The 26,802-nt window shown below is 39.5% G+C and overlaps 2 protein-coding genes across 5 annotated transcripts in view; one reads left to right on the top strand and one right to left on the bottom strand.

Annotated features, from left to right (window-relative positions):
* GPLD1 (glycosylphosphatidylinositol specific phospholipase D1) overlaps positions 1-4,581 on the top strand; it is a 120,858-nt gene extending 116,277 nt beyond the window's left edge. For all 3 annotated transcript variants that reach the window (XM_063725390.1, XM_024248181.3, XM_054557286.2), the window contains one exon: positions 371-4,581. In XM_063725390.1, the coding sequence (XP_063581460.1) occupies positions 371-457 (87 nt within the window). In that variant the 3' untranslated portion in view covers positions 458-4,581. The remainder of the gene's footprint in view (positions 1-370) is intronic.
* Positions 3,304-25,859, bottom strand: MRS2 (magnesium transporter MRS2). 2 transcript variants are annotated; one of them, XM_054556917.2, is made up of 12 exons: positions 25,558-25,859; positions 23,594-23,667; positions 20,355-20,391; positions 19,215-19,327; positions 17,989-18,061; positions 16,424-16,533; positions 14,305-14,435; positions 13,029-13,145; positions 11,312-11,464; positions 10,962-11,079; positions 6,447-6,560; positions 5,223-5,908 (listed from the first exon to the last, which is right to left on the bottom strand). In XM_054556917.2, exons 1-12 carry the CDS (start codon positions 25,745-25,747, stop codon positions 5,798-5,800), a joined length of 1,341 nt encoding a protein of 446 aa, XP_054412892.1. In that variant the 5' UTR covers positions 25,748-25,859; the 3' UTR covers positions 5,223-5,797.
* Positions 25,860-26,802: the final 943 nt, after the last annotated feature.

The raw sequence follows: 26,802 nt of genomic DNA, 5'->3' as shown, positions 1-26,802 counted from the left end.
AGCAGCAGGGTGGGTGGGAGGTGCGCTAAACACATTGACAAAGCCAGCTTCTGGGGGAAGTCCTTATTATTCAAGATATGTTTTCCACATTGTACCAGAACCAAGCATGCACTGCCATGCTTCTCCTTTATGATTTATGTGCCAGAATAGGGATTGGGGTGAGCGTCCTTAGCTGTGGTTTTCAGAACCTACAGATGTGAGAAAGCGGTCTGTAAACAAAGGGAAAGTGGCATTTGAGTTCAAGCCAGGGGATCTGGCCAGTGTCTTATTCATCTTTATATTTCTAGAGCATAGCACGATGTCTGGACTACAGTAGGAACTCAACAGATGTTATGAATGAGCCATGAATTCTGTCTTGTGTCCCTTACAGAACCAAGTCGTCATTGCTGCTGGAAGGAGTTCTTTGGGAGCCCGACTCTCCGGGGCACTTCACGTCTATAGCCTTGGCTCAGATTGAAGATTTCACTGCATTTCCCCACTCTGCCCACCTCTCTCATGCTGAATCACATACATGGTGAGCATTTTGATGAACAAAGTGGCACATCCAGTGGAGCTGTGGTAGATCCTGATAGACGTGGGGTTCCTGCGAGTAGAGACACACACTAACAGCCACACTCTCTGGAAATCTGGTACAGTAAATATATGACTGCACTAGGAATATGTGAAATAGCAGACACTCTGCTTATTCATGTCTCCTTCCACAGTTTAGTTCCTCGCTCCCTTTGCATCTAAACCTTTCTTCTTTCCTAACTTATTGCCTGTAGTCAGACCTGTTGTACAACCTATTTCCTCTTCCTCTTGAATGTCTTTCCAGTGGCTGGAAAGGTCCCTCTGTGGTTATCTGTTAGAACAGTCTCTGTACACAATTCCTCCTAAAAACATCCTTTTTTAAAAAAATTGTGCAGCCATAAAGAAAGAACAAGATCATGCCCTTTGCAGGGACATGGATGGAGCTGGAGGCCATTATCCTTCATAAACTAATGCAGGAACAGAAAACCAAATACTGCATGTTCTCACTTGTAAGTGGGAGCCAAATGAGAACACGTGGACACATAGAGGGAAACAACACACACTGGGGCCTGTGAGAGGGTGGAAGGTGGGAGGAGGGAGAAGTCAGGAAAAATAACTAATGGATACTTAGGGCAATGAAATAATCTGTGTAACAAACCCCCATGACACACCTTTATGTATGTAACAAACCTGCACTTCCTGTGCATGTACCCCTGAACTTAAAAGTTAAAAAAAAAATTGAACTTAGAAATAACAGATTGGTGGCCCATGCCAATCAAAGTATGATAGAAAGAAAAGAAAAAAAAAAAAGAAACTGAGGGAGGAAAAATAGTACAGAGAAAAGCGTGGGGGTGAGAGATGACCTCACATTCCAAATTCCTTGTGACTTAGTCCTTTTTAACTTTTATTTTAGGTTCAGGGGTACATGTGAAGGTTTATCTTTTCTGCTCCTCCCACTCCTCCCATCTTCCCCCCTCCAGTAGACCCCAGTGTGTGTTGTTTTGTGTTCATAAGTTCTTATAACTTAGCACCCACTTGTAAGTGAGAACATGCTATATTTGGTTTTCTGTTCCTGTGTCGTGTTAGTTTGCTAAGGATGATAGTCCTTTTTTTTTTTTTTTTTGAGACGGAGTCTGCTCTGTTGCCTAGGCTGGAGTGCAGTGATGCGATCTCAGCTTACTGCAACCTCCGCCTCCCAGGTTCAAGTGATTCTTCTGTCTCAGCCTCCCAAGCAGCTGGGACTACAGGTGTACAATACTACGCCCGGCTAATTTTTGTATTTTTAGTAGAAACAGGGTTTCACCATGTTGGCCAGGCTAGTCTCGAACTCCTGACCTCAGGTGATCCACCCACCTTGACCTCCCAAAGTGCTGGGATTACATGCGTGAGCCACAGGACCTGGCCGATAATCCTTTCTTGATGAGGATTAATACCTTTTCAATGTTTATATAGTGAAGGACAAATATAAAAACCAAGACTATCACTCTTCTGTGCTCTCCAATGCTTTTGTAGAGTTGGCTGTTCTGACACCTAAAGAGCCTAGCAACACTGCTAGTTTTAAGCCATCTCATGAGGGACCTTTGTCGCATTAGGTTACAACTTGTGCCAAAAGAACTAGAGGGAAGAGATGCGGCTTGAGCCACAGGCTACTGTAAGGGCCGGAGAGGAAAGCAGGCCTTGGCCTCGCTTGTTCCTGGGCTGTTTTTCATAGGATGGATTTCATTTGTCAGTCCTGCTGTGTGGCACATTTAAGGGAAAGGAATGTATCATAGGGTTTCAGTTTCAGTAAACATTAGCGGGCATTATCTGTAAACAGTAACTAGTTTATTTTGTGTTAAATTAGGAAGAACCTCTTTCTTCTGCCACGGGTGAGATGATACTTAAAAGCAGGAGAAAATAACAAATGAGAAGAGCCCTTCTCTTCTCAGCTTCTCTCAAGGCAGAGTTAGAGGTTCGTGAAAAGGGGACAGGAAGAGGAATCCAGCTGAAAAGTAGAAAGTTAACAAGAACATCAACAGGCACATCCCTAGAGAGCATCTCTGGGTCACTCCCAGGATGACCTCATTTTTCTGGAAGAGGTATATGTGCTAGCTGCATAGTAACCTATGGCACAGCAAAAGCACAAGGAAGCACCATTTGGTTTTGTTTAGGTACAATTATTGGTAGCCCAACCTATCTGAAGAATTACTTTTAATTAAAAGGATGGTTATTTTTAGGGGACCAGAAATTACTTAGTTGTATTCACGTATGAGTTGAGCAGTTTGGTAGAGCAGACTCTGACATCTGACACTTCAGTAAAGGGATGTTTTTCTCAGTACTGGGTCTTTTCATTAGACGGATGCATTTATATAAAGTGTCAGTGTTTTTATGCTTCACTAAATGATAGATAAGGCCTGTGTTTAAACATGATCATTATTTACCTCCTGATTTATATTTTTCCTAATGCCTGAATACACCCAATAGCAAGCACCAGGTGGAGGTTAAGACCCACAAAAATGGAAGCTTCCTTTCAAGTTTATAGGACATTTAACCATACTAACCCCACTGTCAAAAACAATGTAAATTATACTCCTACTGTAAAAAGTCAACTGATATGGCAAATATGTAAAAAACCTGGCATACAGGAAAAAATTAATGCATGAGTCTAATATATTATCCTGATACATGGATTAAATTTTCATTCCACTAAGTATTAACTATAGTTTTAAGCATTGATTCTGCTTAATAACTAAAATGTAAAGACCTTACCTTTGTAGGGTTGTAATTTCTCATTAACAGAAATCTGAACTTATACAAGTTTAACTCAAATTTATCTTTATTTCAAGATATCAGAAGACATTTACATATTTGCATTTTCTGTCTTGCTACTATCTGTGTATATTATAACAGCTTTTCTCAAGGCTTCAAGATAGGAATTGTTTTATGCCTTTGTATCACAGAACCTAAGAGACCAAAATTATTTGAAGATGGAGGGGGACAAAACGGGTCTCTGCAGTCCCTACTCCATGTACCATCCATTAGCTCACCTCTGTAGGTATTACTAAAGTCATGAGAGTTAAATCCAACGTGCAACTTTAATATTGCAATTCCAAAAAATAAAGCTGTATACAACTCTTGGAGTAACTCACCAAAATAAATAGCTTTTTAATATAAAATTGGTTAGTGCTGCTTAACAGTCTGTGTTCATGAAGAATAAGGTGTTAATAATTGTGCTCACATTTGTTTAGGAGCCTTCCAAAGACAGTATCACACCTTGACGTGTTCGACACTTGACGTGTTCGACAGGTGATATGATTGCTTGCTCACTCACATAACCCAGTGTTTGGTACCTACTTTCAAACAGTAATGTGCTCAGTCCATTTTAGTTCAAAATTTAAAACCAAGGAACTTTATATATTTTTGGCCTAAGCTGATTTATTACTTATGAGAACTTTAATATAAGAAGCATCCTGCAATCACAAAAGTGGAACTAGTTGATATTTTGAAATCATACTTGATTTAACCACCTTCAGGAATTCTATAAAACACTAGCAACTTCCCTTTATCAGACTTATGAGGTAGTTACATTATTTTTCCTTTTATTGACATGATTCATCAAATTATTTTATCCAAGCTCATAAGCTAAGTCAGTAAAACTGCAAGGAAAAATGACCAAAATTCTGTTATGCCTGATCTTAGTCAAATCAAATGTTGCCCTCTGGGATTCCAATTCTTCATGTCACAGTCAAGTAGTACTTATTACGTATTTTACAGTGATACGACCCAAAATAGCAGCAGTGTGCTCTGAGGTGTGCCGAAAATGTGCCCTGTGAAATCTGAGTATTATCAAATATAATCTTAAAAATCCTAAGAGATTCGTAACGCTAGAGGGTGTTGTATGTTCACATTCCGACAAGCACACCATGACGCGCATTCCTGACCCACAGTGTGGTACACAGGGGCAGCTGCGTGCTCGAGTCTAGCCCAGGCTGTCCTGTGCCATTCTGTTCTCCAGCTTCCCTCTAATGGCTTCCCATGAGCACACACAGGAGTGGGGAAACCTTACTTGTACTTCATCGGTTTTCTTCCAAATCAGCGATGGGAGTAACATTTTTATTCCTATCACTAAAACCACCTGAAAAATGGACTCTTAAACTTCCTCATATGACATCACGTTAGGCTAATCACGTACCCTCAATATCATCAGGGTAAGCGTATTTATTCTGTTATTACATTTGCAGTGCAAGAGCTGGACACTCTAGAATCTTCCATGCACACTACCTTTGGGAGGCTTAACTAATGTGCTAGTGCATAACTGTACTTAACCTCCAGAAAATATTTTAAAAGGTCGGTAGGATGTTAACGAGGATGGCAGCTTTCAGGCTTACAAATATTAGCCATTTGTTTTAAACCCAAATCTCTGTGGAAATGAGAAGGTATCACAGTTCTAACATTTATTCACCCTCATGTTTTAGGAAGCTCATCTGTCAGCTTCTGAGATGTAGGCATATAGATTAGCAGGACAATAAACATTTTTATTTTTGGGGCAGGGCAGGGGTGGTATCTAAAAATCTACTTTAAAAATCAATAAATGGACAAAGTGTTACAAAACAGGAACAGAATGGAAATACTTCCTTTCAACTTTACTTCCAAAGGCTCTAATTACAGAGAGCAAAGAAAACTAGTCTCAGGGGTTGAGAACTTGAAATCTTGATTAGGAATCCATACAATGGTGATATTAAATTATTTCTTTTTATTCACCTTTTATAAAAAAAAAAAAGGGGGCAAATACAAGAAAATAAGGTTATGTCAAAGTTTGGTTTTTAAAGCTCAAACTTCCAGAGTCTGTTGTAAGGTTAATACATAGAATGCTAGCTTTTTAGTCACCTGAGAATCAGGAAATTCACATGAACATAATTCCCTATACTGACAAAGAACTATAGCTACCTATGGGCTTGTCAAGTTCCTACGCTTCATTCAGCATGAAATTGCACTTTTCTTGATATGTATAAATTAAAATCTATGCAACTGTCTGTGCTTGTGTTGCCTCATATCACATCTATAAAAACAGCATTTAAAGTTTGTAGGAAATAGAATTTTGGCCTTTTACAAAGCAAATACTTTGTTTCTTTAACTCAGAATTCTGGAAATGTAATCCAGTTCTGGTATTGTGACTGCCAAAATATTTTTGTCTTCAAACATTAATTTTTTTCAAGTGTCTGACTCTATACAAGAAAATAATAAAAAGAGTATCAGAAGTTTCCTGTGACTACCATAAAAAAACACTTCAGTATCCACGGGGCTGTTCCTAACGGTTTGTTAGGATGCTCCTTCCTGATCCAAGTCCATCCAGTCTGAGGCTGTTTTTCAGTTCCATGCTTCTATCTGCCAGAAGCGTCTTTTTAGGTAAAGAGGCCATCTAAATAAAGCAGAAGTATTAATTTTAGTATCTTTTTTAAAAGAAAAGCCACTAGTAAAATGATATGTTATGTAACTACTCAATGAAGAAAGGACTGTAAGCAGTATCAGTGTCTTAAGTATTTATTCCAGTGGTGTCATCTTCAAGTACAAAGAAAATGGAGGTGAATTTTCTATCTTTTCTTATAAGAACATTGTTTCCTACATTTCCATTTGGTTATGACAAAACCTTATACCAGAATTACTAACATCTGTTTAAATGTATGTTGTCAGAGTTCTACACAAATTATATTTCTAACTTATTGTGTTAGGCAGTGTGCTAGTAAGTGCTTTACACATATTATCTCATTTAATTCTTCCCATAACCCTATGAAGCAGGTAATACCGACTTAACTGGCAGATAGGGAAACTGAAGGAAGTTTGAGAAAGCAACTTGCAAGGGCCATAGTGCCTGTGACAACTTAATCCCAGGCGCTCTGACTTTAGGGTCCATGACCATAACCCTTCCAGAATACCGCCGTGAACCATGTCCTTCATACCATAGGAGGCAATGGAGCTTCTAGCTGTCGTCCAAGGAATGAAAGCAGACGCCTCCAGATGAGGCCACTTCCCATGAACATAATTCCTGTAATCAGCCAAAAAATTCTATGGTCCTAAAAGAGAACACACAGTTCATTTCAATCGTAAAACGCCAGGTTCCTTAGAGAGAAGATTCCTTGAACTGTTATTGCCCCAGAGTTTGAAAGCCTTATGTTATTTGTACAGCTCTTTCCTGTAGAAAGGAACTAAGAAAAACAAGTGCCTTGATAGCACCCACAGAATAAATCAGGAGAACATGATTTAAAAGGTTTTAAATATTTTAAAATCATCTATATGCCACATGTACTGCTTTTACTTTGTGTTTCTTTCCAGCCTTTGTTTACATGCATACAAATCTTAATAGTCATGATGCCAGAGGACACGCAATTTAAGGTCTTTGCTTATATCCACAGTTCTCAAACTGTGAGCTGGTGTGCCCTGGGCGCCATAGCACCTCAGAATATTTTAAAGCTGCAAGGGAAATAACATAAAAGAATCTGTAACATAATAAAAGAAATTTTTTGTCTTCGGATACTGTGAAAAAATTAAGACACTAAGGGCATCGTGATCCAAGAAAGTTTGGGAACCTCAGACTTAGAAAAACATTCTTCCTCACCGTCATTTTCAGATTGGTAATATTTTGCAGCACACTGTTTTTAGTTAATGTACAGAATCACAGAATTTAAATTTAATCTCTCACAAGGAAGGAATCCCATTTATAGCTATGCTGTTAGTTGGTTATCATTGGCTCTAATGATTGAGAGCTCACTTCTTCAAAGATAGCCTGTTACACAACTGATCAGCTATCACTGATGGAAATGCATGTTACTTATTGAGCAGAAATCTGCCTCCTTTTTTTGTTGTTGTTGAGATGGAGTCTTGCTCTTCACCCAGGATGGAGTCCAGTGGCGCAATCTTGGCTCACTGCAACCTCCATCTACCTGATTCAAGTGATTCTTGTGCCTCGGCCTCCCGAGTAGCTGGGATTACAGGTGTGTGGCACCATGCCCAGCTAATTTTTGTATTTTTAGTAGAGATGGGGGTTTCAGCATGTTGGTCAGGCTGGTCTCAAACTCCTGACCTAAAGTGATCTGCCCACCTTGGCCTCCCAAAGTGCCGGGATTACAGGTGTGAACCACAAACCCCAGCCCTATATGCAATACGTGCTCTAAGATTTTCTTTGTGATAAAAAGCACTACTGAGACAAATGGCAAAATCTGAGTAGGGTCTGTAGATTGGAAAATAATTCCAGTATTAACTTCCTGATTTTGATAGCTGCACCGTGGTTATGTAAGAGAATGTCCATGTTTTAGGAAATACATAGTAAGACATTTAGGAGTAAAGGAACATCACATTTGTTCTTAGTTTCAAATAATTTAGAGAATAAAGTATGTCTAGCAAAGAAACGATAAAGCAAATGGGATAAAATGTTGATATTTGGAATCTTGTTTAAGAATATATGGAAATTCTTTGACTATTCTTGGAACTTTTCCAGAAGTCTGAAATTATCTTAAAATATTTTTCCTATCTCAGATTCACCATGGTAAATATTAACTATATCGAAATAAAGACATTTGACATCCATGGATTTAATGTTTCAACTATTCTTCAGGACACCTACAAAGATGTGTAATTTTTAATTCTGATAAGGCATTAATCTGAATCTTGTTCAGCCTACTACTGAGCAAGCGTAGCTCACTACCACCTACCACTCATATCTCATTACAAATGGGCTGTGCTGTACCTAGGATTACATATACTAAAACTATAAGAACGGAATTTGAAAAATCTTCCATTGTTTTGAAAAGTTAGCAATTAAGTGAGAGAAAAATATCAAAGTATAAAATGGAGTTGGCTTGTAGATTGAGTATATATATACATAAACATGATTCTGTTATTTGGAGAAAAGACAGGGACTTGTACAGAAAGTCCTGTAGTCACACTTAGGGAATCTGTAAAGGTCTTTGGATTATCTTTTGAGAATGTCCATGGTTGGATTAGGTTGCACAAGATATTCTGCTTGCTTCTGAACTTTCCAATGATCTAGATTTGAGTTCAAACCTCCAGTGGGTTCCTATCCCACTTAAAAATCCAAACCCCTACCACGCTATATGTAACTGACATGATCATACTTATCTGTATCTGGGACCTCATTTTCCACCACTCCACCTGACTCATGCTCTTCTAACCATTCCAACCTTCTTGCCGTTTCATGAACAAGCTCTGATCGTTCCTGCCGCAATCTTTACTTCTGTGGTTCCCTCTACTTAGAACACTCTCCCCCAGATCTTCCTGCCTCCACCAGGATGTTACCGCCTTACATCTCCCTTGACCACTCTGTCTCTAAAATGCCACCCATCCCACTGCCTACCATTTTCTATCCGCTTTCCTGGCTTGATTTTCTCTGAGGCACTTAGCACTTCACATACTTTATGTCTGTTATGAACTCTCTCCTCCACTACAGTATAACCTATGCAAGGGCAGACTCACTGCTAAATGGGCCTAAAGAAGTGCTTGGTGTATAATAGGCAATAAAAAACGTATTTGTGATGAATGAACACATGTATTTGTTTTTTTTATATTTTACATTAAAAATGACTAATATTGTCTTTGCTTCAAGGAGCTCATGCTCTTTTGCAGGCTTTGAACAAGGGATTGCAGATTTAAGGAATGTAGCAGATGGAAATGTAGGATTATTTGGGCGCAGACGACAAAGGGTGTAACTTTACTGGGCCAGGTTGTCGGTGCACTCAGTGAAGGGACAACTAGTTTGAGACCTGAAAGATAAGGAGGAATTAACTAAGCAAAAAAGCGGGGATCTGAGGGGAGAGGAGTGGAAGCAGCATGTCTGGGAAGGACACTGAGAGAGGTAGTGACAAGTGGCTACCCACAAGATGGACAAGTCGGTGCGGCAGGCCAGGAAAAGCCCCACAGGACAGGATTTTTATCCTAAGGCTAATCAAAAGCCATTGAATAGTTGTATGCAGAAGGGTGTCGTAATACTTACATCTTATAAAGACCACCTTTTAAAAGGGCATAGTGATCCTAATGAGAGGTGATGTGGGCAACGGAGAGTAGACTCGTTAGACTAATGAGGACACAGAATCCAGCACCACACTGTGCCAGATGCACATCCAGGTTCAGTTCTAGAAAACTTATAATAAGCTATTCTCTGAAAATTAGTCAGTGGGTTCTGCATCTGCAGATATGCAAGGTTGACTGCACTGGGTCATTTTATATCAGAGACTTGAATACCCACAGACTTTGGTATCTGTGGGGATCCTGTAACCAATTCTTCTTGGATACTGAGGGATGACTGTACAAAACCACAGTGAAATGGAAAACTCTGGGAGTTAAGTGTTAACTTAATATGGAAAGGCAATAGAGCAGTAGAAAGTGCAGGTCTTTGGGTTCAAGTCCTAATTCTGTTACTTTCCAGCTCTATGCCTGTGGGCAAGTTACTTAAATGTTCGGAGCCTCAGTCTTCTCATCTACAAAGTAGGGGTAATGTATCTATTTTCAGAGTTGCAATGATTGAGCCAAATAAAGTATGCAAACTGCCTGGTACATTGCCAGACATGTAAGAATTAAAAAATAAAAACTCTTCATTAACACTGCTTCACAGAGACACTGTTTTATCAGGCCTTTCCCGTTTGTAATTTTATGTTTTGGGAAATAAAGTAACCTAGGCTGTATTTATCTAGGTTATAACATGGTCCAACAGTACTGCCTGAATCGTGAGTTACATTATATATTTTATTTCACCATGGTAGTATACAGGTTAGACTTTTTATTTATTTATTTTTTGAGACAGAGTCTCACTCTGTCCTGTCGCCCAGGCTGGAGTGCAGTGGCGTGATCCTGGCTCACTGCAAGCTCCGCCTCCCGGATTCACGCCATTCTCCTGCCTCAGCCTCCCCAGTAGCTGGGACTACAGGCGTCTGCCACCAAGCCCAGCTAATTTTTTGTATTTTTAGTAGAGACAGGGTTTCACCATGTTAGCCAGGATGGCCTCGATCTCCTTAACTCGTGATCCACCTGCCTCAGCCTCCCAAAGTGCTGGGATTACAGGCGTGAGCCAAGGTGCCCAGCCTTTATTTTTTAAATCCATTAAAAAAAAAATCGATCTTCAAAACCCAATCTTTTTTTTTTTTTGGAGACAGAATCTCAGTCTGTCTCCCAGGCTGGAGTGCAACGGCGTGATCTCAGCTCACTGCAACCTCCGCCTCCCGGGTTCAAGCAATTCTCCTGCCTCAGCCTCCCAAGTAGCTGGGATTACAGGTGCCTGCCACCGCGCCTGTGTAATTTTTGTATTTTTAGTAGAGACAGGGTTTCGCCATGTTGGCCAGGTTGGTCTCAAACTCCTGACCTCAGGTGATCAACCTGCCTCAGCCTCCCAAAGTGCTAGGATTACAGGCATGAGCCACCATGTCCAGCCAAAACCCCCCCAAGTTTTAGAAATAATACATTCTCACCTCTTCAAGGGAAGATTCCAAATTCATTCCAAAAGCAACTCCCATTAGTCCAAAGAGCGAAAGAGAGAAGGTTCCCATGGTCAGCTGTAGATTCAACCTCATCATCACGTTACGGTGGCTGGAGAGGAGAACACCTATTCAGATTAGAAGGGCCCACTAACTATATACAGCACATTCATCAAATCTATACAGACCACATGGATGAAACCTACACATCAAAAAAAAAAAAAAAAAAGACTTTAATGTAGTATAGATGATAATGATGGCATAATTCCTCACAAAATGATATTTCCTTAAAAACTTTATCTTATAATTATTTAAAAAAACTGTTTTATATAATGTTTTCTTACCTGTCCAGATTAATGAAAATAATGCTTTGTGAATCATCAATCAGCACCCTAAGCTCGCGAGCTGCATTGGAGAGATCGTCAGCCAATCGGTAGTAGTTTTCTAACAGCAACTCCATCTCTTCTGCATGGTCAATCCCAGCACTGCTCTTTTCACTTCAATTAAAAGAGAAAATAATTCACATACCCCCAACATGTGTATCATATACTTAGTCACAAAAACTTCCTAAATTAGTATATAGCATTCAGCTACCAGTGGAAAAGCTAGCCTTTGTCTTTTCTTTTCTTTTCTTTTTTTTTTTTTGAGATGGAGTTTCACTCTACTCCCAGGCTGGAGTGTAGTGGCGCCATCTCGGCTCACTGCAACCTCTGCCTCCCGGGTTCAAGCGATTCTCCTGCTTCAGCCTCACCAGTAGCTGGGACTACAGTTGCCCGCCACCACGCCCAGCTAATTTTTGTATTTTTAGTAGACATGGGGTTTCACCATATTGGACAGGCTGGTCTCGAACTCCTGACCTTGTGATCTGCCCACCTCGGCCTCCCAAAGTGCTGGGATTACAGGCATGAGCCACAGCACCTGGCTGTGTTTGTCTTTTCTATTGTTGTGGCCAATCTGTGAGTAGCTATGTCAACTGATCTAAAACACTTTACAGATAAGTTGAGGACAGAGGTTCCATCCTTATGTAGACTAGTTGGTGTCACTGTATTACATGGCCCCAATCCAAGAGATTTTTATGCAGATACATGCTGCCAGTTACAGGAAAATCCAGATATGTGAATGCAGATGAATTAGTGCAAAGCCAATACCACTATCAGGTAAAACAAAATCCACAACTAAAAATGTCAAGACCATTTCCTTCTGAGGTGTGTACATAATGTGATTTCATATAAAGAAAATGTTTTTGAATGATATCAATAACTTTGCTCCCCTACCAAGAAGGGTAAGGGGGAATGAAGTACTCTGAAGAGGTACTTGTATCATAAAGCATATTAGAGACAGATTGACAGATTGGCCTAAGCAAAGCAAACAAAAGTTTCTGCTACCATACCTATCGGCTATCTACCAAATGTTATATAGCCCCCTTTATCTTATTATTTCCTTATCAGGATATAAATAACCAATTTTTCAAAGTGCTGTAAGAAAATCTGTACAGACTGTGGAAACTAAACTCATTACAAAGGTGTATTTCTGATACTGCTCTAGAAAGACAATAACAAAATATTTGGGTATTTAAAAGTAAACATTTAGCTGGAGTGTGCACAAGAAGCATAAACAATTTCTAAATTCATAAAAAAAGGTAAAAAGTAAAGATGAACATTTTCATTAGACTGAACTTACATAATTCATGTTAATGCGTTACTCATGTATTTACCCCATCTTTTCCCTCCCCCATGTAAATTTCTCTCCCACTCTGTTTCCTAGTAAGTTATTTTGGTAGATGTATATGCCAATCTGGTGGTCAGTCCCTTGAATATAAAGGTAACTGTGTGTTTATATTCACCACATGTCAGCAGTGTTGGGTATGCAGTATGCACACTCATATAATAAATTGAATTAGATACGATACTCCACAGGAAAAAAGGGAAACTGGGGATGAAAAATCTCTATATTCTGTAGTCCAGAAAAATGTTACATTCTGTATGAAAAATCACCTTGAAGTGGAAAAGGCAAAAGATTTACTCTAAGGAAATAAATAACAAAGTATAATTATATACTTACAAGACTTGTGGATCACTCCATTTTGATACACAGAGCTCTTCTAGCAACTCTTCCTCATCCAAGATCTCCAAAATTGACTCTTTGAAAATTTTAATATCTGTTTCTAACTCTGATAGACTATAAGAAATAGATACACAAAAATGATCAATAGAATAAACTTATAAGAACATTTCATGATAATAGTGTTTTTAGAGTATCTTATCAAATATATTATCTTATACTTTCATGCTAAACAATGATGTATTAAAAAAAAAAAAAAAAAAGGTTGAGTATTTACCACGCAAATTAAGAATCAATTTGGCTAGGCATGGTGTCATGCCTGTAATCCTAGCACTTTAGGAGGCCAAGGCAGGAGGATTGCTTGAGCTCAGGAGTTTGAGACCCTCCTGGACAACATAGTGAGATCTTGTCTCTAGAAAAAAATTGAGAAAATTAGCTGGGCACGGTGGCATGTGCCTGCAGTCCCAGCTACTTGGGTGGTGGAGGTGGGAGGATTGCTGAAGGTTAAGGCTGCAGTGAGCTGAGACTGCACCACTGCACTCCAGCCTGGGCAACGGAGTGAAACTCTGTCTCAAAAAAGCCCACAAAAAACCCAAACCAAATCTAAATTAATTGGTAAAAGTATCAGTGATATAAATTTCACCATACATTATTTATCTCAGAAACATAAATCGCTTGTGAATTTAAGATTTTTGGTTTGGGAATTAGTTTTATTCTTAATCAACATGGCAGTGATAATAAAGAACAGACTAGTTACTCTTAACTGATAAAAACACTCCAGCATTTTTGGACAAGAAACTACTGATTCAGGAATTTTAAATGTTAATTCTTGAAGGGATTTCGGGAGTATAACTCCTGAGAGCATGTTTATTCTATTTATGATACATATATAATATTGTTATTAAATTCTGGAATGCATTATGATTTTAAAGAAAAAGAACAACACGGACTTTGAATTTGGATTTAGATCTGCCATTTACTAGCCATATACATTTAGGCAAGTTACTCAAACCTCAGTTTTCTCATCTTCAAAATGAAGACAATATCAACTATTGAATGGGTGATAAGATGAGATCACATACGGAAAAAAGCCTTACATGACATTTCATGCAAAGTATCTTTTCAACAAACAGTAGATTGTGTGCCCCTTTTAGCTCAACTTCCCATCTAGGCTACTTTCATACTCTAAAAAAAGTTATGAAACAAAATGTTAATAATTGATTTTAAGATATTTGTCTCCAACTCCCAATGTGATAGATACATCATCCATATTTACCTTTTGCCATTCTGTAGTAAAATGTGCAGTTTGCTTTTGTCTACAGAAGAATGTTTGGGGTCCACCAAAGCATCCAAGGTCTCAAGGATCAGTGGCTGCAAAACGCTAAGTTTCCCCTGAAGGGTGTTGATCTAGATAACAACATGACCTTTCATAAGAATTAAAACAATCTTTTTAGAATATTCAGGATCAGTGAATCCTCTGATTAAATACAGAAATTTGTAGTAGCTTGAAATGCTGATAACATTTCAGAACATAGTGAATTCTAGAATGCCTATTCCAGATGATTCAAAAACTAGATCTTCTGGGTTCAAAGAACCATGTATGATGTTATCTTTAGGCACAGATTTGGTTGACAAGGAGCTAACTCTCATAAGAGTCTTTCTCCTATAGACATTCATTATGAAGTAATGAGGGATCAAGTAAAATAAAATCTGCTATTCTATTATTAAAACACAAGCTTTCAGTAATACCTGTGTTCTCTGTAAACAGAATATGGTTCAAAATTCCTACAAAGCTCTTTGAAAATAAAAACTTGAGCTTTAAAACATAAACATATCAAAGTCAAAAATATACTATTTAGGTTAACACAAGTATGGTTTGATATTTGATATTCGGCAGGTATGCACTAATCCTGCTATATAGTTGTTAAAATACTGAAACACTTCCATACCAGTTGGCAAATAGCATATACTAACTAAATCAAGCGGTAAAACTGATGACGTAAATTACAGCATATAGTCTTTATCTCAGAAGCACAACTACTGTGAAACTAAGATTTTTTTATTTGGAAACAAGTCCAGAGTCACAGTGCCTCTGCAGACATGTTGTTTATTTCATCTCCAGAGGAACTGCTTCCGGGTTAAGAAGTCCTTGGGTGGGAGGGAAGACTGGACAGCCAAATAGGCAGACCACATATTTTAATCTAAGAGATATCAAACCCTCTGCTCAGCAAGGTGTGGACTTTGGTAGTGGTTGGGGAAGCTGCTGAGGGTCACAGATAGGGTATTTGTGAGGCATATCTACCCATGGTATGTCTTGGTCCCTTAAGTGGGTTTGGGGAGCTTTCCCTTGTTCGAAAACTTACCCCTTTTGAGAGGTGGCTGGTCTTGCTTCTATGTAGTGTTGTTTCATAAGGAAATCTTCCTGGGACCCCATTTAAAGGAAGAAGAATGTGTATCCCAGCAGACATCCTGAACTCCCTCTCTATTCTCCCCACAGCCAATCTCTAGGCAGAAGACCCATGCCAGCCTAGCCCCTCTCCTTCCCCTCCTGCTCCCTTTAAGATCCCTGCCTTTCTCCTAACAGCATGAGCTCCTGAGAGCTTACCCAGCCTGTGGAGCCCATGACTTAGCACTGTTTACATCTTCTTTCTCTCTTCTGCTTTCCCCCTGCTTGGTAACTGGGCTCCCACTACTTATCATCTCACTGGCTGGTGCTAGCTGGTGCTAATTACCCCGCGCAGGAAGTGTAGCCATCTATTCTTTCAGAGCAAGGCAGACAAAAGAGAAGTGTGCCAGGTTCACCCAACCCAGTGCACCTCATGCCCTCTCTACCCTCCTCTCCTCCTCTCACTCTGGTTAGTATGCTCCCAGCACCAACTCTTGCATGTAGCCAGTTCCTGAACAGTACCATCCTGACTTAACAGGAGGAAGAAAAGATAATGAAAGATTTGTGGGGTCAGGAAAGCAGAGAACCACCCTTGTTCAGAGCCTGACAGGAGTCTCAGACATCTAAGGACTCTTAATTTAAAGGAGGAGTCACCGGAAGAACTGTGCGTGATTCCTATGTCAATCTAGGTCTCAAAAAGATGCATCATTTACCTGGCTCAAACAAAGGATTGTACAAACAAGTCAAAAAATGACTTGATGAAATGATTTAATAAAATATTTATCACATGTAAAGCATTTTTATCATATACATAGAGTCTTCTATTTGACTGGGTCATAAAATTTGAGAATTAAGTGGTATCTCCATGTAGGATCCTTAGAGATGACTTGTTTTGGGGCAGGATGTGGTCAGGGGACATGCCATTGAAACAATACCCCAACTTGTCTTCCCTCTCAATAACATTTCAAAATGAGAATAAACCCAAGAAGCTAAATAAAAACAGACTTACCCAATATTGCAGGAGTGCTTCTATAGCTCTAAACTCAAAAGGTAAAGGGTATGTAACGAGTTGACCCTCTCCAGACAACTGTGAAGGGAGTTCCCGGAACAGCCATTGCTCTAAGTTTAAATTACGATAATCTAATATCAGAAGACACTCTGGAGTTATCACAGCTTTCAAATACTGTTAAAAAAAAAAAAACCCAAAACATACAAATATGTGAGTGTATATACACACATGCATGTATATACATATATATGTATACATACATACATATATGCAAATTGTAGAGCTGTAGGAAAAAAGAACATTCATAAAATTTGGTTTAATACTTTACTAACTGTGGATTAAGACTAAACCAAATCAGTGTTCATTTTGTTTTTCAAAAAAATCAAGGTTTTTTTTTTTTTTTAAAAGAAAGGAAACTTAAAAAATATGTCTTGATACTGCTAACTCACTCTCAATAAAATTGGAATTATTCACATAAATTATATATTTACTAAGACTTCTGGGGTAATCATGGAAAAAAACAAAACAAAACAAAACAAAAAACCCAGAAAGCCGGGCATGGTGGCTCACGCCTGTAATCCCAGCACTTTTGGAGGCTGAGGAAGGTGGATCATGAGGTCAAGAGATCGAGACCACCCTGGCCAACATGGTGAAACCTCGTCTCTATTAAAAATACAAAAATTAGCTGGGCGTGGTGGCCCACAACTGTAGTCCCAGCTACTTCAGAGGCTGAGGCAGGAGAATCGCTTGAACCTGGGAGGCGGAGGTTGCAGTGAGCTGAGATTGTGCCACTGCACTCCAGCCTGGCGACAGAGCGAGACTCTGTCTTTCTTTTTTGAAAAAAAAGAAAGAGAACAAGATAAGGTCTTCCTAAAAGTCAGGTATTGAGTTGACTTTTAGAAAAGATTTAGTTTAATCATAATTAGTTTGGCACAAATGGAAGTTTCCTTTTTAAAACAGCACTAAAGCATATAAACAAAATCTGAAATTAAGATGAAACATAGCCTTACTACTCTAATTTAGAACAGCATGAAATTAGAATTTTTTCTAAAAATACTTGTATGTTAAAAGTAAATAAAGGTAGCCACTTTATCAGTGATATGGATATTAGAGATAATTTTCTATTTTTACATTTTTCCAACATTCTATCATGAATTTTTTTTTTTTTTTTTTTTGAGATGGAAGTCTTGCTCTGTCACCCAGGCTGGAGTGCAGTGGCGCAATCTCAGCTCACTGCAACCTCCACCTTCAGGGTTCAAGCTATTCTCCTACCTCAGCCTCCTGAGTAGCTGGAATTACAGGCACCCGCCACCATGCCCGGCTAATTTTTGTACTTTTTAGTAGAGATGGGGTTTCACCGTATTGGTCAGACTGGTCTTGAACTCCCGACCTCAGGTTATCCACCCCTCTCGGCCTCCCAAAGTGCTGGGATTACAGATGTGAGCCACCACACCCAGCCTCATGAAAATTTTTATACAGAAAAGTTGAAAGATTACAGTGAACACCATATACCCACCAGTTAGATTACACAATTATCATTCTGCTGAATTTGCTTTTTCACATACCTGTCTCTCTCTCCATGAAAGAGACACTGTTTTGAAGAATGCTAGCTACTGATTCCAAGAGTAAAGAATATTTCTGGAGAAAATCACATGGGAGAAGACTGCTTCATTTTTGATAAAGTATTTTTTATTTACTTATTTATTTTTAGAGATGGGATCTTGCTATGTTGCTCAGGCTGGTCACAAACTCCTGGTCTCCGATGACCCTCCCACTTCAGCCTCCTGAGTAGCTGGGACTAAAGGCACATGCTACCACTCCTGGCCCGTTTTTTATTATTTTGATTAATTCTAGAAAAATGAACAAAAATCTGCCATCAAACTCTTTGAAGAAAGAAAGTCTCATACCCACTACAGGGCCAATACTATTCATCTATTTTTGAACCTAAACATTAGCCCACCAAAATAACTGACATCCACATTAACTCTGAATCACTAAAGAAAGTCAAATTATATTTGGCGTGCTCTGAATAGGTAAGGGAAAATACAATATATTTCAGAAAGTTTTCCATTAAAAAAATTTAAACTGGCCAGGCGCAGTGGCTCATGCCTGTAATCCCAGCACTTTGGGAGGCAGAGGCAGGCGGATCACCTGAGGTCGGGAGTTTGAGACCAGCCTGACCAACATGGAGAAACCCCGTGTCTACTAAAATTACAAAATTAGCTGGGTGTGGTGGCTCATGCCTGTAATTCCAGCTACTCAGAAGGCTGAGGCAGGAGAATTACTTGAACCCGGGAGGTGGAGGTTGCAGTGAGCTGAGATCGTGCCAGCCTGGGCAACAAGAGCAAAACTCCATCTCAAAAAAAAATTAAGGCTATGAAATTTAATGTCTATTCCTGTGCTATTTAGAAAGCCAGAATACATTTTTGGTAGCTCAGGTTATACTATAATTACATGTAACTGTACACAATTGGAAATATATCTATTATAAATCAGGATTGTCTTATAGTTTCCAGAACTAGAGAGTAAATCCCAACAGTGAGAATGAACACCACAGTCAGAGCTTTTCCAACTTAAAACACAGCAGTGTTATGCCTATTGAACATGTGCATATAATCCACGTAAAATGAGTTCTACTCATAATAGCATATTAAGCTATAAAACATCCTATGTTTCATGTAGCTATTTTTATTCCAAAATTACTTTTAACCTAGATACTAATCAAGATGGTTAGAAGGTAACTTTTATAAGATTGTATTGGAGAAACATAGATGAAAATAAAATATTTTACCTCCATTCTCATGATAATCCTATTGTTTCTGACTGTGATACTCATTACATGCTGAAATCTCAAATCTCTGGCTTGAAGACCTAACTCTTGGTATAATTCAGTTTTCTTCCTTTCTATAAAAGAAATAAACAGAGAGGGCTAAACCAAATACATTAAATGGCTTAGATTTTTCCATCAGAGCAGTCCTCCCACCACCATCAAGACAATTTTTGGTTACTACCAGAAACAAAAACCAAAATTAAGTCTTTTTAATATCCATTTTTACCTAGAAAACATACTTGGGCTAAATACAGTCAAACTAATGATTTTCTTATCTATACCTCATAACTTTCTCACTACTTAGAAGACCCTTGAGACTAATACAGAAACCACAACTATGCATCATTAGAACCTATAGATGTCCAGCTCTAGAGACAGGTTATCTCTCTTAAATATAAACTGTACACAACTACATTTTCTATTTTTACTACAACATCATCTTCAGTATGTGAACAGATAAGCTTGATTTTCTTTTTCTTGGACTAATACAAAAATGAGAAAAACTGAATTTATTACCTGAGACCGATTCATTCTCAGGGGAGATCTGAAACTCACATCTGAAGTCACACTGTAAAGTAATGCCTAGTCTCACTTTTTAAAGTAGCTGTCCACAGAGAGCCATCAGCAGCAGAGTTCCATGTGGCTGCCATGCAGTGACATGTCCCTGTTCGTCTTTTGTCACCCACCGCAATGTCAGTGGTATTATGTGACTCTGCCTTAAACATGCTTCAGGAGAATGAATGAGGGCAGTGAAAGGGATGCCAACAAGAGAGATAAAAGAGAAAAAGAGTGTGTCTCTGGGCTCTAGTTCTTCTCTGGGCTCCAGTTCTACACCAGCCTCTGCTCTCCCAAATATTCCTTCAATAGCCTGTTAGAGCGAAAAGTGGCTCCTGCTAGAAGAAAACAATTCTGGGAGAATACACACAGTCTGAGTATTGCCAGCTCCAATTAAGACTGATGGACAAATGCTGAAGAAAGATCTCTTTCAACACACCTGTATATGCAAAGCATATTCTACTCAAAATACTACAATTTCTTGATTTCTATCAGATTCACTCATTAAATGTTTAAAAAAAAAGATTTAGAATGCTAATCACTCACCAAAAGAAGTAACGTTTCCCTGTTTGTCAAATTTTGTCTGAAAATAGAGAATAAAACAAATTATTATTTTCTTTCAAATTAGAATGCTACTTATGGTATTGCTAATTTAGTTAAGAATTTATTGTATTGTGAGTGATATCCCCAAAATGTTGAAATGCAAATATAAACCATTACTGACCTTCTTTAGATTAAATCCACTTACGAGTTAAGGGTTTTTTAAAAATCCTTTTTTCCTTTGCTAGGAAAAATCAGACCTGGGTTTAACTTTCTATCTTGGTTCCTCTAGAAAGTTGATAAAGGAGTATCAGTTGTGTTGTTACTAGGTAACAATCCTTATGGTAAAAATGACCATTGACTGGTAGACTGCACTGGACTGGGAAGACGAACAAATTACAGTTATCAGGTGAAAAGCAATAGCTCTCTTTGCCCTTTCCTGATTATGGTGGCTCTTGTGGCCATGTTCCCCGCCAGAATCCTGGACACTGTGCCTCTGCGACGGTTACAAGGGATACTATCACTACGGGGCATGGGGATTCGAGCCAAGATGAATCTCACATCCACCTTTGAGAATCTTATCTCCTTGTCACTGAGCGATCACTCAGAGGACCAGTGATCACTCAGAGAAGCCCCTGGATGGCTGCAAAGACTTCTTTTGAAGAGGGAACACCTAACACTACCCTGTTGTTTCTCCTGTCCCTTACCCTTCTGAGTAGACTGGGACCAAGTATGGCCTGCCTTGTGAATCTAAATGTCTACATGAGGCTAAAGTCTCTTTGGTGGGTGTTGCAAAATCAATAAAGATTTACAGAACCTCTTCTGATAGTCTGAAGAGAGGATTTGATACAGAAAATGCACCTATTTCCTGTAAAGTAGGGGAGTATTTTTCAGTGATGTTTATCCACAGTCAAGTTTGAAGCTCTGAAACATTTAATGAATCACTATGTGCTGAGCTGTACTACTTACTATGACAGACACATTTCAGAAAGACACTCTAACATATAGTTGTAACTACAATATAGGTTTTGGGTTATTACCATGGAAATATACATGCTGTGTTAATCACACAATAAAAACTCACAATATATATATTTTATCTTGCTTCTCATCAGCAAAAATAAAATTAATATGAATATATAAGTTCCATAGAACACTAGTTAAAGGAAAATTTATATCAAAGAAAGCTTTATATTTGTGTAATAGTCTAGCTTTCATCCTTATATTTCACAAATACATAAACCCACTGCAGAAAATTTGAAAATAAATATGTGACATAAAACTATATTAATCACCTGAAATGGCAAATTTTAGAGAAAGCCATGTCAATATTTCACTGAATATCCTTCCAAACATTTTCCTAATAAAACATACTTATACATACTGCTTTGCAGTCTCCCTCCTTCCAAATTAGCAACATATGCTGAATATTTTTGCATCTCAATATTTATATGTACCCTTTTTTCTTTAATAGAACTTAAAAAAATTTTTAAATCATACAAATTTTAAAGAAAAAAATATTTACTTTGTAACCAGCTCACTTTCTAAACGATTTCAAACAGCATAAATTAAATTTCTTTTTCTTTCTCAGATTCCATAGCTTTATGAATTTCTTAAGTGTTCTTTGCACTTATTTCACCTACAAAGAACTAACTTTCAATATTTGACGTTTGACTTTGTATTCTTTTTTTGAGACAGAGTCTCGCTCTGTTGCCCAGGCTGGAGTGCAGTGGCGTAATCTTGGCTCACTGCAAAATCCACCTCCCAGGTTCAAGCGATTCTCCTGCCTCAGCCTCCTGAGTAGCTGGGACTACAGGCGTGCACCACCACACCTAGCTAATTTTTTTGTTTTTTAGTAGAGACAGGGTTTCACCATGTAGGTCAGGCTGGTCTCAAACTCCTGACCTCAAATGATCCACCCGCCTCAGCCTCCCAAAGTGCTGGGATTACAGGCGTGAGCCACCGGGCCTGGCCCTGATTTTGTATTCTTAACTAAATTGGACAACTCTTCCAGAACAATGAATAACAGTGGTAACTTTTAAACGCAATTCTGGGGGTTACTTAGTTCTGTATAGTTTATAAAGAAAAGGTCTTATGTTAACAAGCCTAAATAATCCTAATGAAATATATTTGAGGCTTACCCTATGTGAGGCACTAGTTTAAGGGCTTTCTATATATGCGCTAATTTAATCCTCATAACAATTCTATACGGTAGGTTATGCTCAGTTTTCAGATGAGAAAACTAAGGCACAAAGATGTTATTGTAACTTGTCCAAGGTCACCTAGTCAATAAGAGGCAGAGTGAGATTGGAATTTAGAAAGTCTGGCTCAGAATAGGCACACCTTTTTTTTTTTTTTTTTTTTTTTTTTGAGATGGAGTCTCACTCTGTTCCACAGGCTGGAGTGCAGTGGCATGATCTAGGCTGACTGCAAGCTCCGCCTCCCAGGTTCACGCCATTCTCCTGCCTCAGCCTCCCAAGTAGCTGGGACTACAGGCGCCTGCCACCAGGCCCGGCTACTTTTTGTATTTTTAGTAGAGATGGGGTTTCACCGTGTTAGCCAGGATGGTCTCAATCTCCTGACCTCGTGATCCGCCCACCTCGGCCTCCCAAACTGTTGGGATTACATGCGTGAACCACCGCGCCCGGCCGGCACACCTTTTTATCAAGCTTTTTTTTTTTTTTTTTTGAAAAAAATGAAAACCTACAAAGAAGTTGCAAGAATATTACAACCAATTCCCATAGAGCTTTCACCTAGAGTCCCTTTGTTAACATTTTGCCCCAATGGCCTTCTTTCTCTTTCTCTAAAAATATGTGTGTGTGATACATTATCTTATTCATTCATTTCCCCCCTCACCCCCACCCCCGAACCATTTCAGAAAAAAGTTACAGAGATCATGACCTTTCAAAGCATGCCCTTTTAAATACTATTCTCTGCTGCCTTCAAGATGCTTCTGCCTGCCTATTATCTTGGAGAACACAGGTTCAAGCCTCTTTATGGCTCTGAATTGTGATTGACCTGTTCTAGTATTAAAAGGGGAGCTGCAGTCATTAGCAAAGGTTCAAGATCATTGTTAAGCAAATCTAGCAGGCACTTAGGTCACTGGCCAGGCACAACAGCCATGACGTGTAGCTATAATGATTAGAAAGCTCAAAATAAGTAGTATCTTGGCCAGCAGTCCAATGAGTTAACTTATGTTTGGGAAGCACTTTCTGTACGATTTCCAATGTACTGTACATACTCACCACAGTAAATACTGGGGCTACACTGGCTAAAGTGGCTTGAGAGACGTCAGAAGTTCTAAACCGGTGCACTTCACCTGAAGAATAAGAGAATTCCTGTGGTCATATGATTAGTTTTCACATAGAGCTAAAATACAACTCTCAAAGTATGTGGAGGCCTTCAGACTATTTTATTATTTTTAAATCGTTTTCCTATAAGAAAAGAAGAAATACTCTTTTTAGTTTTAATATTGGTTAGTGATTATCTTAGGTTTGGCTGGGAATGATTTTTAAAAGTAATGGCTTAGGTGAGGCATTAAAATAACTGATGGATTCCAATCAACCTTTAACCTTTCTAATTATTACTGATACCTCAGAGTTGGATGAACAAATGTGCAACATCGTGTTCTGAGATTTAAAAAAATGTCTGATCTTCCGATACCTTTTAGAAAACATAGGTCCTAAGTACCACCTGATCTTTTAAGCATTCCAGTATCAGAATTATTTGACTGGCTCATAAATTATGAAACCTATGGATTTTACTTCTTTTCTACAGATATTCTTTATAGTGAATACTTATGAAATACCCCCACTGAGCTGAAATGAGGACAAATCTTTATTTTAAAATTGTCTATTTAAAACATGTGATTAGACTGAGTCGAAGTGAGCGCTGAAGTATAATCAAGTACATTTAATGACTGACAGAGGACACTATTTTATGCTTCCAAAGTAATTACACTGATTCCAGAGACTGTAGAAAAAAATTCTATTTCTGATCTTTTTTCCACTACATACATGTAATGATTCTTGTAATTTGTTAATATCTGGTTTCATTTCCCTTTTACAAAATACAAATTATCACTATAAGATGAATAAAGGTAAAAGGCATTTGCTGATTACAAATGCCTTTCAATGTTTTAATGTTACTAATTAGAGTGTAACAGGGATTGAGTCTGTGAACGTCAATGCTTGTCCTAAGTTTCCTCCAACTTGCTGAAACTGGATTCCCAAGCATTATCAATGGAGGGTGCAGAGCATGTAACCCAACTTAGCCTCTCCAATAAGTGGAGAACGAGGTGGTGAGGAGGAGTTACTTTGGGATGCTTTTGAGAGCACAATTGAGAAAACATATTTGAGGACACTGCCATGTTCTTGATAAAGTCATTCATTTCAATACCTTTTATTCCTCAAACATTTGCACTCACATTTGTGAAAATCTTAACCTTTCACCATGCTTCAATATTTGGTGAAAAAATAAACAGGAAATAAGATTCTTTTTTTCTCAATCCGATCTCCCTGGCTGTTTACTTATAGAGTACTGTAGTTGAAAGTAAGTCGTTCTCAGAGACAACTCAGTCTTTAGCCTCACTTCTAGGTGCGTCCCCAATCTCCGTGCAACTGGACAACTGTATAAATGTGTCCATAACGAAGAAACAGAAACAGGTAAGTATTAATTTATACTTATGACTTCGGAACAGATGAAATCCTTGTTTAAAAACACCTCTCAGCCAGGTGTGGTGGCTCACGCCTGTAATCCCAGCGCTTTGCGAGGCTAATGCGTTAGGATGGCTCGAAGCAAGGAGTTTGAGTCCAGCCTGAGCAACATAGTAAGACCCTGTCTCAAAAACAACACAAAAAAAACCTCTTACAAGAGCACTTAAGCGGGTGTTAACTAACGTGATCACGGTCTGTAAACGATTCCTAGGTTGTTCCTATGGTTACATAATCTGCAGCAAGGGCGGTGGGGGAGAAGGCAAAGGGTTGGCCGCTGGGACTCCGGCAGGGCACAGCGCACATAGCAAGGTCGCATTCTGAGCGAGTGGGACGCAGCTCGGCCCGCGGGCCTGTGCAAGCTCACAGGACACGCGGGAGGCCGAGGCCCGCGGAGGGCACGGAGCAACAGGCGCGCCGCGCTGTACGGCTGGGGCAGCAGCCTAAGGTCACTGCAAGACCAGCGTCCCAAGGCTGTTGCCGGGGAAGGACAGTACCTGCCACGCGGAGCCGCCCCGGCTCGCAAAGCTGCGCCGCCCGGCTCCTTCCAATCAGGTTGGCTCGGCGGCCGGAAGCAGCAACGGGAGGAGCCACAGAGGTCAAGTCCAAGGCCAGGGCACACAGCGTCCGGCGGGGAAGTCTCATCGCGCGGGGCAGGAGGCAGGGCAAACTGCGCAGGCATTCCATGGTGCTGGAGCAAGGAGTATGCAGCAGCCAGACCCCAGACCTTCATGCCGGACACTGGCTGCTCAGGCCGCAGCACTGGCCTGACGCTACCGCCCGACCTGCGGACTCTTTGCACCAGGCATGCGCGGGGCGTGCCGCGCCTGCGTGCTACTTCCCCACGCATGCTCGGAAGGTACCTGTGGGCGTGCCTCTTAAGTCCGTAGCCAATAGACGTTTGCATGTCTACCTGTACCTGTACCTGTACTTGTACCTGTACCTAAGTGAGGGGGCAGGCGGGCTAGGAGATGGATGGAGCACGTTTACCTGCACTAAGTGAGCTGTCCAACCTAGGTTCTTGGGCCCTTGGAGTGTCATGGTTTTGCAGTTTGTGGAGAATTTTCATACCTATGAAAATTGCATTTGGAAATGAGCAGGTTACCCATTCCCACATCATTTAATTTATATTTAAGTTTAACGTGGTGTAGGGAGCAAGAGGGAAAGCTCCTACTTCTGCCCTCTGAAGGTTGCTGGAATGAACTAAGAGTAGACAGATTAGTAGGAGAAAAAGGCATACAAAATTTGCTTAACGTGCACAGGGAAAAATCACAGAAGAGTGATTACTCAATAACTCAATTAAGGTCCAGATGCTTGTATACCCTTCTTTGTTGAGTAGAGGGAGATAGGTATGAATGGGCCCGAAAGCCAGACGGTGGTTTGCAAATGATTCTCCTTGGACATTCAGTGGGACAGAAGTACAAACAATAGCTTGTGGACAAGCTGTGAAACTTCACTCTGAACAAAAATTGTCCTATTATACAGGTAAAGTTACCCAGGTAATCTCTTGGAGCTACCCTCAGAAGTATCTATGAAAAGTCTGAGTGTGGCTATGACTTTCAGTTTTTTTCTCTTCTCTGGGTGATGAATCTCTTCTGATTGTTTAATGCGATTCCTAAGGAAGGGGTTTTAAGACAATTGCATTTCTTTGGAAAAGAGTTTTCTCTCTCAGATAAGGAAATTCCTTATCTGGCTGTGCAGGAAAAGAGAGCCCCTTCAGGTGCTTGGAAAAAGTAAGAGTA

Source organism: Pongo abelii, chromosome 5, assembly GCF_028885655.2.
Source record: "Pongo abelii isolate AG06213 chromosome 5, NHGRI_mPonAbe1-v2.0_pri, whole genome shotgun sequence".
NCBI classification, from domain to species: domain Eukaryota; kingdom Metazoa; phylum Chordata; class Mammalia; order Primates; family Hominidae; genus Pongo; species Pongo abelii.
This window is presented reverse-complemented; position numbering and strand designations above follow the sequence as displayed.